This window comes from Nothoprocta perdicaria, unplaced genomic scaffold, assembly GCF_003342845.1.
Source record: "Nothoprocta perdicaria isolate Ctin4 unplaced genomic scaffold, notPer1 scaffold_15, whole genome shotgun sequence".
In the NCBI taxonomy this organism is placed as follows: Eukaryota; Metazoa; Chordata; class Aves; order Tinamiformes; family Tinamidae; genus Nothoprocta; species Nothoprocta perdicaria.
In genome coordinates this window covers 5717566-5732474 of record NW_020454649.1, presented here as the reverse complement: position 1 = coordinate 5732474, position 14909 = coordinate 5717566, and the positions used below count along the sequence as shown (strand labels likewise).

The 14909-nt window shown below is 35.5% G+C and overlaps 1 protein-coding gene across 1 annotated transcript in view; it reads left to right on the top strand.

The window, feature by feature from the left end:
- The window catches only part of SBF2 (SET binding factor 2), a 192054-nt gene that overhangs the window by 117418 nt on the left and 59727 nt on the right, over positions 1-14909 (top strand). Inside the window, exon 17 of the mRNA XM_026034657.1 lies at positions 14139-14207. Within this exon, the coding sequence (XP_025890442.1) occupies positions 14139-14207 (69 nt within the window). The remainder of the gene's footprint in view (positions 1-14138; positions 14208-14909) is intronic.

The following is a 14909-nucleotide window of genomic DNA, read 5'->3' as shown; positions in this document are numbered from 1 at the left end:
CTGACATGGTAGGCTGTGACTGCTCTTAAGTGTCATTACTGTTAATTCTGTCATGGTGGTTGCCAAGCATTCCTAATAACTCTATGTTCTAAATATTTTTGGTCATCTTGATGAAAAGCAGACATGTGCATGTATGCTACTCACTGTCGTAAATAAAATAACTCTGGTTTAGGAATTGTGTTGCAGTGCTGCATAGTTACTCTGTAGCCTGTCCATGAAAGAAATGGACTGATGAAAGGTAAGAAAAGTAAAAATAAGATACTTGTGCTGTGAAAAGACAGGCATTTTTATAATAGGGTAAGTTTTGTGAAACCAGTAACTTCTGTTTCACAAATGTGATATTAATAAAAATATGGAAAACATATTTAATTTTCACTTGTACATGTGTGTATATATAACTTTGCAATATATGTACACAATTCAGTGTACATTGTGTACAACATTGCTCAATATTTGTACGAGCACATAGCAATCTGTTGTAGGTTTACTGTATATAGTAAGTAATAAAATATGATGCAGTATTGGTGTACTGTGCTGGACCTAGTCAAGGAAAGTGGTTTTGTGGCCACCTGTATGCGTGTGTGTGTGTGTGCGCGCGTGGGTAGTTTTAGTTTATTATTACTAAATTGAGGAGCAGAGGTTTGACAATCTGAGACAGTATTACTATGAGTTTCCCAATCTGCACATCACTGATTAAATATGGGGTGAAATATTTTGGTTTTGGCTGACAGGGACCAAAAACGTAGTGTGATGTAGTATGATGCCTATAAAATCATACGGTATTTTATTTATTTTACACATACTGTCATTTCTGAAACAGAACATTGAAATAAGTTGAATCTTCTAATTACTTGGTTGCTATAATGTTTGTATAACCTTTGGTTTAAACAATTGAAATCTTGGCAGTTTGTATTCAAAAATTCAAGTGTGATGAGAAGATAAATACCATAAAATACAGCTGAGTACTGGGTTTTTTCAATTTTTGGTAAAAACTTTCACAAATGCATTAATATGACAAAGTAAAGTATGTGGCAATTTAGAGTGATTTTTAAGGGGGAGAAAAAAGCATAAAAAGAATAACCTTCTTTAAAATAATGGACCTACCTTTCCTGTTAGGTAAACGTAAAGTATGTAATGATGTAGAACAAAAACAAGAAAATAAAGGTGCAAACAAATGACCGTTAAATGACCATTCGATGTACTACCTATATTGTTAAAAATTTATTGTGGCCTTTGACATGAAACTTAATTACCATAGTCCAAATTTCTGACCTCTCTGAACTGCTTTTTGAGATTTATGGGGGGAAAAAAAACATGTAAACAATCTGTAGTGGAAATTACTATGTCGGTATCGTGTCTTCAGCTTACCTCCTCCACACATATGCAGCTCTTAACCAGGTTTGTAGGCGTTGGTATGTGATGATCCAGCACAACATACCAAAATGGGGTTTTTTCTTTTCTTTTTAAAAGAATACCATATTTTTAATACCATTAAATAAGAAGTAATATACAAATTCTTTACTTCTAAACTGTAGAACTTAGGAAGAATTAAATTTTAATTTCACATTAACATTCATAACATGTTAAAATTAATTCTATTTGTATACTTAAAAACATTCTGAGATTTTAGTCTGTATTATGTGATTTTGGGGACAAAAGTGTAACTTATTCTGATGAAATGGCAAATTTCCCTTGTTAATAACACCATGTAGAGCCTATAATCTCAAAATTAATGGGACAAACATCACTTTGGAATAGGTATTTATTCTACCAAAGTAAGTTTCCTGTGAGTCACATAGGATACTATCTACCCTTTCCACATATATGGAATGAATTGGCTCTCTCCTCTTACTGTAATAATGATAAAATCAACCCTGATTATGAAGATTTCATCATTTTTAGCATGTCTTCAGAAACTTTATCACTTCCCTTTTTTTTAATTATAATTTCTGTCTGCTTCTGTACCTTAAGCAAGTACATTTTATGTTACACCTATCTTCCACACAATACTGATGATTTTAATTCTCAATACATTCTTCATTTTAATATGGCACTTTCTAAAACTTTAATGTAATTACTGGTATCATATGTCTCAGTGCTTTGAGACCTCACAAAATTTTACTTCTTTACCAGTCAGATGTTCCTCTCTTTTGGATTTTTCACTTGCACAGGATCATTATGGAGAGGACAATTTAGATTTACTGCGCAAAGTAGGATGCTACCCGTAGGTTTCTTGACTGATATTCTTGACTGTGTGATGGTAGAAGCTGGGATGTCTACCCTTAAACTAAGTAATATCTTTGCTGAATAATTCTTTTTCATATTAGAACCATATATTTTGGGGAAGTTTTTTTAATTCATAAGAAGAGAAACTACATACTGCAGGCAAAAACAGTGGACAAAAACAGCCATTTATTTGTGTTTAGACTGAAGTAAATACTGTAAACACTATTGATTTCATTGGAATTTAGCTGTTTATGAAGTTAAAAAGTATAATTGCTTTTGTGAAAAAGAATTGAAAGGAAAACATTTAATTTAATGGACAGTTTTGGAGCCTTGCCTTTGCCTTTTGGGAATAGCTGAAATTCTAACCATATGTGGTTCAGTTTAAAAGCCACAGGCCACAACTGCATCTATGTTAACACATTTTTTTACTCGGCCTCTGAATCCTATGGGTAAGAAAGTTACAGACCTTGATCCTGACTTGATTATGGCAGATGACTGCTACCTTCCCAATCTACCACCCATTTAACCTTAAGCAATACAGGTCACTTGCTGTTTGAAGCTCCATTTTCTATAATGTAAATTTAAGCTTAAATGATGGTTTTGTAGGCTTCGTGTCTTTTAGTTAGGAGTAGGCGAATGGATCAGCATTGTTGTATGGAACAAAACTTGAAAACTGTAACAAGGGTGAAAATCAGGAACAGAAACCTGAGAGGTATTATAAGAACTGCTTTATCCATATCCATATTTCAGCTGAACGTTAATAATAGGAGGTCAGACTGCCACATGCATTCTGCACATGCTTGAAGAAAACCTCTTACAGGCAAGATAGCGTAGAAGTACCATATAACAAAAATATGAATTCTGTGAATGCCTTGTCTAATTTCTAATACAAAATTGAAGATACAGTATGCAAACAACAGATATAATATATTCACTTAACAATCAAACAACCTGTCATTAACTGTTTCTTAGAAAATGAGCTTACGGAAAGGTGAAAGATGTTACTTGAAGTCTACTCAATATGCCATTGATGATATTCATTCTTGGTCTTAAATATTGAGGTATTTGTGCTCGTAAATAAAAAGTTATACTAAAATATATGACCCTTCCTATTATCTCGTATATAAAAATGCATTTTCTGTCCCTTGCTTGAAATTCCTCTCATCTGAGATGACTTAGAGCTAATGAAAAGTAGAGAGAATTTTTTTTTTTTAATTGCATGTGCTTTTCCAGAAGGCTCAGCAAAAGAGGGCTCTTTTGCTCTATTGCAGGCAAAAAATTTCCCGATTTGTCACACATGACCCACAGATCAATTTTCAGGTCGCCCGCTGCCCCTTCAGCTTATGGTGATCTCCATAAATGCTGTAATGACATGATTCCTTTAGATAAGGGAGATGGAGGAGGGAGGCAACTTCATCCCTAAATTAGCCTGGGTGCTGTCATGTTTAACAAACTTAAATAAGTTAATGTATTTTTTGGACATACTGTTTCCATGACAGTTTGTAAAATTTTAGTTTCAGTTACTGATAATATATGCTCTTGGGAGGAACAAAGATGCATACTAGGAGAAGGATGTAGTAGTAGAGAGAATATAGTATGATCCCTGTTAATTCTTAGTAAAAGGGCCTCTGTTCCATGCTTCCCATGTTAACAAAAGGTAACATCTACATTTATTCCTATCTGAGAATTTAGAATTTTACAGCCTAAATATATACTTAAAGCAAATGAAAAGTGTGTAGTTATTTCTGGACAGTGAGAAGAGATTGTCCTTACAGTTCCATAGGAGTAGCAATTCTGATGGAACATCTGATCTCCATGTTCATGATGAAATGTGCTTGACTATTCAGGCAACAGTAGAATAGGAAAGAAATGAAGAATGAATTAATTCCTAAGGCAATCTTGTTTAAATCATATAATCTAAATACATGAAATACATGAAATACATGAAAGCTTTCCCCCCCAAAAAAAATTACTAATTAAAATATTTGATAATGAGTTTTAATATCTACTGGGGGAAAAAAATCTTGAAGATATAACTTGGCATTGTAAAACTTCTTATCTCAATTTTGCATGAATATGTAGGGGTTTTTTTAGAATAAAAACAGAGAAGTACTTCAAAAAAATTCTATTGGGAATTGCTATAGCAACCAAGAAAATATATTGACTGACTTCCGATGCTTTCTTTTTACTCCTCAGCTTCAGCATCAGAGAATGACTTCTTTTTTGCTCTTCCTGTCTTTCCCTCCTTGTGTTTTGAGTGGAGGGTAAAGTTGAGTATGTATGTTAGGTATCTGAGACCAAAACCTCTTAAAGACTTGATAATTGAAGACTCGTGTTCCTATGCTTGACAACAAGCAGCTTTGTATTTACATGCTTTAGCTTTGCTGTGTCCTTTTCACTGTATTTGGCACTTACCCTTTGGCAGCTAACATGCAAGCTCTTGCATTTGTTCTGTCATCACATGGTAATGATTTCTCCCAATTAGTTTTTATCATGACAGACAAACAACTTTACTGATCATTATTAGAAAAATAGTTGAATCTTTTTATGAAATTGTTTTCAGTGAAAGATATAACTGTAAATAACCAATTTCCGGTTATTTGAAACTTTTTCTGTAATTGAGCCAACATATACTTCCTTATTGTTGATTCACTGTAGAGTTATGGGACTTCTGTGTGTTCCAGAAAGTGTGTAGTATTGTAGACTCTTCGCTGTCATGGTCCAGGGATTTAAGGATATTGCCATATAGGTTTCCTTTATCTCCCTTCAGTGAGATGATCTTTAGAGTAATCCTTAAGATCGTAAAATAAGATAGAGTTGTAGAATAAGATTGAGTTAATCTAAAGATAGATTATTCTTTAGTTTGTAGTGCACTGGCTGAACTGACACCATTATTGAAACTGATAAGAAGTACAGCACACAGCATATCTCTCTGTTAACTCATTCAGAACGAAGATAGAGGGACTGTGTCCAACATTTAATGGGAAAAAAATTTCTAGTGATTTTTATCTAAATCAGATGTGAAGGCACCTCCGTAACTTCATTAAAGCATAGACAAATTTTGGCTGACTGTTATTTGGTTGTCCTATTTAATCAAATATTTACTTTTTAATTTTGCCCATATTGAGAGTACTATATGAGCAGATTAGTAACTTGCAGATATTCACAGATACAGAGTTAAATGAAAATAGTGTGATCTGGTCTAAATTGCAGCAATATACAAGCAAATGAAACTGAAAAAAAAGATGACTTTGCAGTTAGGCTGGTGTATTCATGAATTATATTTATGAATTCATTATTGTAGGTAAAATGCAACAGATAGATAAGTTGTGGATTGAACCATGGGAGCATTGATGAGAACTTTTTAACAATGTATAACGTTTGTATGCAGGGCTCAGAAAGCATTTTGTCTACTCTAAAGGAAAAAGACATTAGCCCCCAACTCAGTTGTGATGAGTTGGAGTGACTTCAATCATGTAATAAAATCTTTAGTGAGTTTTAACTAAAATAAGCAAGTTAGCTAAATAAGCAAGTTAACTTTTTCTGTGGAGCTCACTGAAAATGCAGTGAGTTTGTTGGTTCATGTGCCCTCATTCCTGTGGATCTTGCGGTCCTGCTGCAAGTTCTGTTCCGGGCTGTCTGCCGACCTTGCAGCCTTATCAATATTTATGTCCCTGGTGCTCTCAGGGATTGGTTAGACTGTCTGTGACTGCTCTTTCTGGATGCTGCATCATCCCGTTTGTGGTGGTACGTGCCAGAAAAGCAGTGCCCTGTGCCTTGTGCATCCTGTCTGTCACCGCATGCTGCTGTAGGAAGCCTGGGTTGTTTCTGCTATTTTGTCATCAGTGAAGAGAAGTTTCAAGGGACTTGAGAAGTATATCGAATTATTTATGAAGTCTTTACTTAATAAATTGGTGACTAAGGAGGGCACTCAGTAGGATGTCTCATAGTGCTAAAACAAAAACCATGCTCTTACATCTCATTACAAGGAGCAAAGAACAAGATATAAAAAATCAGCAGTATCGGTAGTATTTGTCCATATTATAACTTGACAAAATGTGACCCTGCAAAGAAGTACAAGGTGCCAGTTTGGAAGTATTTTGGTGTATACTGATAGAGAAGGCAATGGGTGTGCTGGGATTCATGCCAGCTCTGACCATGAGGATCGTCCTGAAAGCCTGAGGGTATCTTTGCTATTTAGTGCCACAGCTAAAAGGACTGAGAAATGCTGAAATGCGTCTGCTCATATTTCACAGAGTCAGAAATACCTTTTGGGCCTTTACATTTGCATTTATAGGTAGTTAGCCATTCACAACTTAGGCAGCGTGTTTCCTTCTGTATATACAGTACATCATGCCCTGTTGTGCAGAATTTAGCTATTTTTTGGAATTCTGTGCTATTGCAATTTCTTAAGAATTGGCTACTGCATTTCTGAGAATTGAAAGTCTTGGAGTTCTTTTCTTATGCCAAAGCTGTTACTAATGCCTAAACTTCACTCACATTTTGTTTTAACTACCTGCTCTTATCTTCCAGTTATTGCAGTTGGGCTGCTTTCCCTGAAATACCCAAAAATAAATTGCATGGAAGGAATTTAAAAGAGCGTAGGTGTGGTTCCAACTTAGTACTTCATTAATATTTCAGTGTACTTCAATCTGCCTTTTATAATTTTTCCCTTTTCCAATTCTTTTTACTGTGCTTCCAAAGCAGGACTCCCTCTACTACATTTTTTTTCCAAACAATTTCAAGAAGATTAGAACAAAACAGAAAGATGTTTGGAGTAAAACTCTGGAAAAGAGCAATCAACCTAAAAGACTTGTCAGGGCTGAAAAATGGATTAACTGGCAACCCCAAAGCTGGCAGAGAAGGCCTGTTCTCTGGCTAGTTAGCTAGATGTTTCTAGAAGCAGTAGTCTGGAAGGCTGTATAAAAAGAGAATTACTGTACCAAGATTTATTATGGTTTGTTAGGTGTACAGATTTGCAGGGGGACTATCAAGGCTCCCTGATAGCTTGCTAGTCCTCCTTTCTCTCCCTTCTGTTTGCCCTCCAGAGCTGTTTTTACAGAGAACAGGAATTTGTCTCAGGAACATCCAAGCATGTATGTTTTTAGCTGATGTACCAACTAGTATGTTTGGGAATTTAGCTTTTTAGTTCTGTAATCCAAATGGAATTGCCCAACAGTGCCTTAGCCTTTAGATTTCCTAGAGCACAGGCATTTGAGAACTGAGAATGGCTACAGATCACAATATTGGAAGATTTTGGAGATAGATGCTAGTTTTAAGTTGTTTTACTTCTTCTGTTGTCTTGTTTCTTTCAAAAAATGCTGCATACTTATTTTCACTTGTATTACTAGGAAAAGGAATACTGTATTAAAACTACAGGAACTATTTTTTTTACTAAAATTTTCATAGAAACTTTCTACATGTCATAATGCACTTACCATATTTGTCTTACTAAACAATAAAAAGTCTTAGATTTGGAAAAAAAAAACCCAAACCTCTGTGTTCGTATGAATTAAACTGCTGCCCATGCAATGGAAAGTACAATCTGTACACTTATTTCAGAGTAAGTTAAAGTAAAATACTACATTTTTTTTTTTTTTTTTTTTTATAGTTTAAACATTGGTATTAGAATGTATATATTTCATACATGACTTATCTTGGAAAGAGCACTCTGCTAAATCAAGGTACTCTTAAAAATCTCTGCATCTGTTTGGCTTTCTAGGCTTTACATAGATTCTCCTCTTCGTTTGCTCAGATTTTGTGCAATACACAGTATTTGTGTTAATTAAGGTGGACATTCATCTATGACATTCTACTTTACCATGTCCAGTGTATGCTGTTTAATTTTCCAAATGCACATTGCACTGTCATCATGAATTTGCTCTATTTTTTTTTTCTGTTAACTGTTTATCCTTTGGAGGACTTTAACAAGCAGCTTTGTGAGGCCTGAAACATACTTTTCCAGAAGAATGGGATATATCTAGTACATCAGTACTTCCGATGCTTTTACATTGTGATTTTTTTTGTGACGTGGAATGGTCTTATTCTGATGTTTTTATAAAGTTGATTTTTTGGATCATCTTGTATTGAAGTTGTGAAAATTGCGACTACTTTTTGAAACACAACAGAAAACTGCATTCCATTCTACTTATGAACTGAGAGGTCTGGCATCAAGGACAACAACAAGGGATTTGGGCTCCATCAGATTCAGCAGTGCAAATGATACAAAGCCTCACTTGTGCCAAAGCATGGAAGAGCCCTTGCTGCCTTGCGAAGATGAACAACCTTGCAATATTCAGCATTACCTCCAAAAAAAGTGCCCTTTGTCATCCTTGACATTGTGCAGCCATTGCAGGTCATCCCAGAAGTATCCTCTTCCAGCAGCTGACACTTGTTTCATGAATCAAGAAATGGAGCTGCACCAACAAAGCTGATCCAAGAAAACTTCTCACAGAAGCAGCTGGTCATTGTCGTTCTTGCTGTCTTTTGGTGCAGCTGTACACAGACTAGTTGGTGCATCTGCCAAAACTGTAGCAAAGCTTCTCACTCCAGGTTGGCGTAGAAAAACTGAAGCTGTCCCGCAACAAGATGTCAAACACGTCTTGAAAAGCCACTCCACTTTCGGCAGTTTGGAAAATATTCTTCTCAGAGGCAGTGTTAAATGCACACAAACATATACTTGGATTTCCAGAAGCACCTGCCAGAACCCCATGGAATGCATTCAGTATTAAAAAAGAAATTGTCATCAGCTATCTGGCTAAGAATTCTTGTTGGTTCTGCTTAGGGTTTTCACTTTCCATATTTATTTAGTTCTTCTGGCCTTCTTTCAGTTTGCACACTGTTGACAGTTACTTATTTTGAATGAGATCCTTAAACTCTCAAACTGTTTTATTCTTTACCCGTACTACGAATATCCTTCATGGCAAGACCAACATTTTTATCGTTTTTCGCTGGTACAAGATAGTCTTACCCCTCCTGTCTCCCAGCATGATTCCAATTGCTTATTTACTCTTCAGTTCACCTATTTCTTTAAGAGGGATAACATCATCACTATAAATCTGTTAACTTCTTTTGGCAGCAGCTTTTCTTATACTTAACATCCTATTTGTTCTCATGTTGAATGCCAGTTAATTCAGCAACTGCGTTTATTTTTCTTATTCTGTAGAGTTGTCTGTGCTATGTAGAGTATACTGGTATTTGCAAACAGCAACAGAATAGATGAATTGATTTTTTTGAGCTTTTTCTGAGTTTTGGGGCATTGTCTTGGACTCACAGGTTCGTTTCTTCACATCCTATACATTTGCATGGAGTTACTCTATCGCAAGGTCAGGCTTTGGCATTAATCCTCACTGAGCTTCATGACGTTCCTGTCAGCATGTTTCTCCAGCTGCCAGTGGTCCCTTTTAATAACAGTCCTGCCCTGCGACATGTCAACGACCCAGCCAAGTCTGGTGTCATCCACAAGCTTGAGGAAGATTCATTCTGTGCCATTTTCCAGATGATGGAGATGTGAGGCAGCATCTGCCACAGCACTGACCACAGAAATCGTGACTTGGAACCAGCTTCTCTATAGATTTTGACCTGTTGACAATGTTTTGCATTTGATAATCCTGTCTGTCTCCTCATCATCTTCTACAATCGCTTTGTAAATGACATCTCTAGATTGTATCTACCCAGCTTCGCTACAATGATATTAAAGGAGTCTGTGTCAAAAGCTCTCTTAAAAGTTAAGGAAAATGACCCACACTGCACTCTCTTCAGCTGTAGACTTCGTTGTTTGTCTGACCAACCTCCATGACACAATTTACTCTTTGAAAATCTACGCTTTCTGTTCTCAGTCAGTTTCTTGTTCTTCCTGTGCCTGGACATGTCTTCTGTGAGAATTTGTTGCCCATTTTGTTTCAGGAACCAAGGTGAGCTAGTCCAGCCTGTTGTCCCTCTGATCCTGGTCCTTGCTTTTTCTGAAGTGTTGCCTGTGGTTTTTGTTTCCTCAGAAAATCTGTCAGTGTTTACAGAATGCATATAAAAGAGCAAGTCTGACAAGGGATAAATGTTGTTTTTCAAAGTTCTATTTCCTAAGACAATCCCTAAGAAAATGCTAGATTTTTTAAAAGTAATAGTTAAACTTTTTTCACTCACACATCTTGTTAGAAAATTTTGAATGAGCCCTGCTTATCAGTCACATTTACTCAGCCACTGCTTTTTTTAGTCTCTCCATAGCTGATCAGGCCCAAAGCCTTTGGTGATTCAATTGTCAGAGCAGAGTGTTGGCTCTAACAAAATTCCACTTGCATGCAAACAAGATTTTCTAAAATGAAAAACTGATTTTTCAGTTGACTAGTTTATAAACCCAAAGAAATGGGATATTTTGAAATAAAGATATTCATTTGTGTTAGCTTGCAAAAGTGGTATAGAATGGGTGCAAATGATGTGATGCAGTTATATCAGTTACAAGTATCTGAAATTAGAAAATTGTATGAAATTTAGAGAAGAAGAATAAAACATGAATTACTCAAGCAAGATGAATATTATTATTAAATCTTTGGAAGTTTGTGACTTGCTTCTGTGTTAGGATAAGAGATGCTCTTGTGATGTATGCTAGAATGTGTAGGAATGTGTGCCGTATGCATGTGAAGTGATTTGCTAATAGATGACTGGAAAATATGGCATACTGGAGCTTTTTTAATAGTTCGTTACAAAGAATCTTGTATTTATGTTTTTCAGTCACGGCATCAGTGCTTGGCCTACCGGGGTTTGAGTCATGGCAGTTTGTATACGTGTTATGAATTAATCACCTCTTTCCATCTGAATATTTAATGGCTATTGATCTCAATTTTGTCATGACTTGCAATATATAGTATCATTTAAATGTTGTTTGTCAAATACTTTTTACAAATTACTGTGCAGGACCTTGTATCACAGCTGGTGTAGTTTAAGATTTGGACAGAGTCACTGTGAATGAAGCCCTGCTGTGAAATAAAAGTCAAAAGGCATCTTGGCATCCCAACCATTTCCTTAGGAGAAGATTACAGCCTGAATATGTTGAACTTTATTGCCATGGGCCTCATGACAGCATTCAGAAACACGCATGGCATTTCTGTTAAAGAAACTCAGATGTGCTCAGACACAAGGGATGGCATTCTTGTGTTTATCAGTGTCTTGAACAAAAAAAAACTTGAACTTTTTTCCTCTTTAGGGCTTTAGCAGAAATACAGTGAGGGGTGTGTAGTTTTTGCACATAAAAATTGAGGTTCCTATCTTCTTAAGCATAATTTGTTATGAGGAGGAAATAAGTAATTTCAGCCTTAGACTGAAATGTGTGTGTTGATGGAGAGAGTGGAAAAAAAAATCTTGACAACTTTTTGAGCAAAGAGTTGTTGCTTGTGTTGACTTGCTGTATCGGAAGTACAACGGAACCGCATAAGCGTGCTCTGTTGTTAACTTTCTGATGCTGCAGAGAAGCAAAAGGGGCTTAGAAAAATTAATAAATTACACACTTATGTAATTCTATCTAAATGGCATAAATTGAATTCTGTCCCTTTCACCACTGTGTTTAAAGGACAGATAAATCCATGAGAATTCAGGGCCAAGTAAGGCCAAATATGAAGCTCTTTAAGAGGTAAAATCCTTCTCAAACAAAATGAGAATTCCTGCTGTCTGGAACAGCAGGCAACAGCATCTCACATCCTATTGCACATGTGATAGGCCCCTTAATGAAGTGATCCTCATGGAGGCTGCTGCTCAGGCAGAAAGACCACAAAATTAAAACAAATTGGTGAAGATTCCTCTGGATTGGGTGCAGCTCCTCTGTTTTCAGCTTTGTCTCCCTTTGGCATTCACTGTAATGTAATGGCCATAGGAGATGAAGAAACTCTTAAACCTGGCATAATTCAGAGCCCAATTAGCACCATTGGCAGTCTGCCTAATATGTGCTTTCTGTTGGACTACTGATGTATTACTGGATGGTACCTAGTACCACTTATTACTGTAAGTCTCTCAGTAAAAGTGTTTAAGCAGAGCAAAAGGTCAAAAACTGTGCTCATGAGTAATAAATGTAAAATTTTCCAGGTCATTATGAAGAAGAAGGTGAGTTCAAAATGTGGTGAGTTAAAATTTTAAAAAGTAGTATATATTTGTATATATCAAAATGAAAAGTTTATAAAATAGTGAAAAGCAAATAGCCAATAGCCAGAAGCATAAAGAATAATATTCCATGCTTCATGTGTGTTCTCGTAGTTCCACAGGTAGTTAAATCCACAGGTAATCTGCTATGTGGATCTTCAAGCTAAGTCTTTTCTCTTGTGGAGTCTCTCAGGTCACAGGAGAGTTGTATTTAGATTATCAGAACTGCAGCAATCAATAAAGCTGGATTTCACTTTGCTAACAAGGAAAAAAAAATCTTTGATCCCATTTTAGAGCAAAGCAACATATGCTCTAGTGCTAAATAATGTTGCAAGTTATAAAGAAATTTCTGTTAATTTTCACTGGGAAAAAAAAACTCATGATTTCAATATAAGAAGAATCTCATCCAAAATTTTATCTGATAAATCAGATTATAATTTTCCTGTTGAATTTAATTTCAAGCTTTTTTTAGTAATACAATTAGTGTCATTTTTTGCATTTATTCCAGAAAAGTATGTCATTTTGATTATTTACTCAAGAACATGTCCTTACTGAGTTACAGAGAGTTTATAGTTTAGCTTCTAAAACTTGCATCAAATTTCAAATAAGAATATATGTTTCTTTCCATTATTTCTAGGCAACACATAGAATTTTTAGCTTGTGGTGAAATTGTCAGTTTATATACTTTGACTTTTGTCTCTGATGAGATTGAACTTAGATATATTAATGCTAACACAGATTAACATGGAACACCTTTTTTAGGTCCTCTAGCCTGTTAGATTTATTGCCTCTTTTAAATCAGAAATGAGACAGTCTGCAGTGTGCAGAGTGAATGCTGAAGAAAAAAGAAGAAAAAAAATAAAAAAGAAATGATGAGTTGAAATGGAAATCTTGTCCATTCATCACTGAGGGGCACAGTGATAGTGCATTTGTCTCAAAGAAGTATTTGTGTTTTTCACTACTAGCAGAAAGAACTGAGGAAAAGATCCAGTCACCAAAAGAAAGAACAACACCAAAAAAATCACAGACATAGACTGTGCTCGGGGAAGTCATCGTGGATTGCTGTCATTTTTTTGTTGTTGAATATTGTTTGTTCCATGTTTAAAACAGTCCTGAAAATTCAAGGAGTTTGTTTTTTCAGTATTAAGTTATGGTCTGGCTCTGATTTCTTTTGAAAGACTTCTGCAGTAATATCCCTGTGTTCATCGCTCCAATTAGGTGTGAGTTTGCTTTGGCATAGGGAGACATGAATGACACACCTGCCTGTCGAATGAGGCATTCAAGGCAGAGAGGGGTTTTATCTTTTTAAAGTGAAACATGTCAAACTTCTGGAGAGGCTGTGGGGGTGATTATTTTGAATTAGATAATGTCTGTTTCCCCATCTAAACTTCTGAAAGTGTGTTCTTTAGGTGTCACGTCGCTTTCATTATATAGTCAGGTTTGCTGTGGTCCTAGGTGGGAGCAAGGTACCTTCTGCTGTTGCCCAAGGAAATCATGCTTTTCTTTGCATATGTAAACTGTGTCAGCAAATTTTTTATTTTTCAGACATAGAGATGAAAAAAAACTGCTAATAAATTCCTAGCAATACCTATGCAGCAGACACTGAGGAAGGAAAAGTATATGTGTACAAACACCCATATGTATTATTTTCATGTTATATGAAATCATTAAAAGATAAACCATATATGTGAAGGAACAGTCAGAGAGTCCTACTAAAACAAAAATGAAGTTACATAATGCATAGTTTTGAAAACAGTTTTGCTTAATTTCCTTATCTGTTTTTCTTTAAGGATTGTTCATCTTCAGAAGAATATAGCATTGCAGCAGCATTGCTACCCCTGATGACTGCTTTCTATAGGGTGAGTTTTGTTACATCTTCATTAAAATCCACATCTAATTTGTATCTCTTTTATGTACATTGCTGAAAATAACAACAGGAGATGTGTAATGCATAAAACCTCATGCTGAAGCTTTTTTATGTCACTACAAGTCTCTTTTTTTTTTATGGTCTCTGTACAAAAATTGCACTTGCCTAGGATATTTTGTGATGATGGTTATGATAAATTAACCCAGAATTAAATGCAGACTTGATGTGATGTGATAATTGAGTTATAACTAACAGCTGAAATTATTGAAAAGAATAATTTCTGATATTGCTGTGCAAAAACCATTAATCAGAGTAATTTTGTTAATGTAGCATCTTAAACGTTGACCAAAAAGTACATTTAAATTTTGAAGGTCTATGCAATTGCAAATTTGCAATGTTATGCTTTTAATTGTTATAGTGAAATACTGCTTTTCAATTTCTGGGGTGTGTGTATGTGTGTGTGTTTTTTAATTGTCTCTTGTATAGAGTTTGATGGGCTAGTGATAAAATGCAATATGACAGAAAATATGAAAATGTAAATGATGGTAAAGTAAATCAAGTAAAATCATTAACTATTTCCAGACCAAATTTTTTTGTAGTCTGGATGTAGTTACTTCCATATCCCTTTGGATTGGCGCAGTGGGAGTCTCACCAGTTCTGGTTAGCGCTGAGGTCAGAATTTAGGATGTATGTG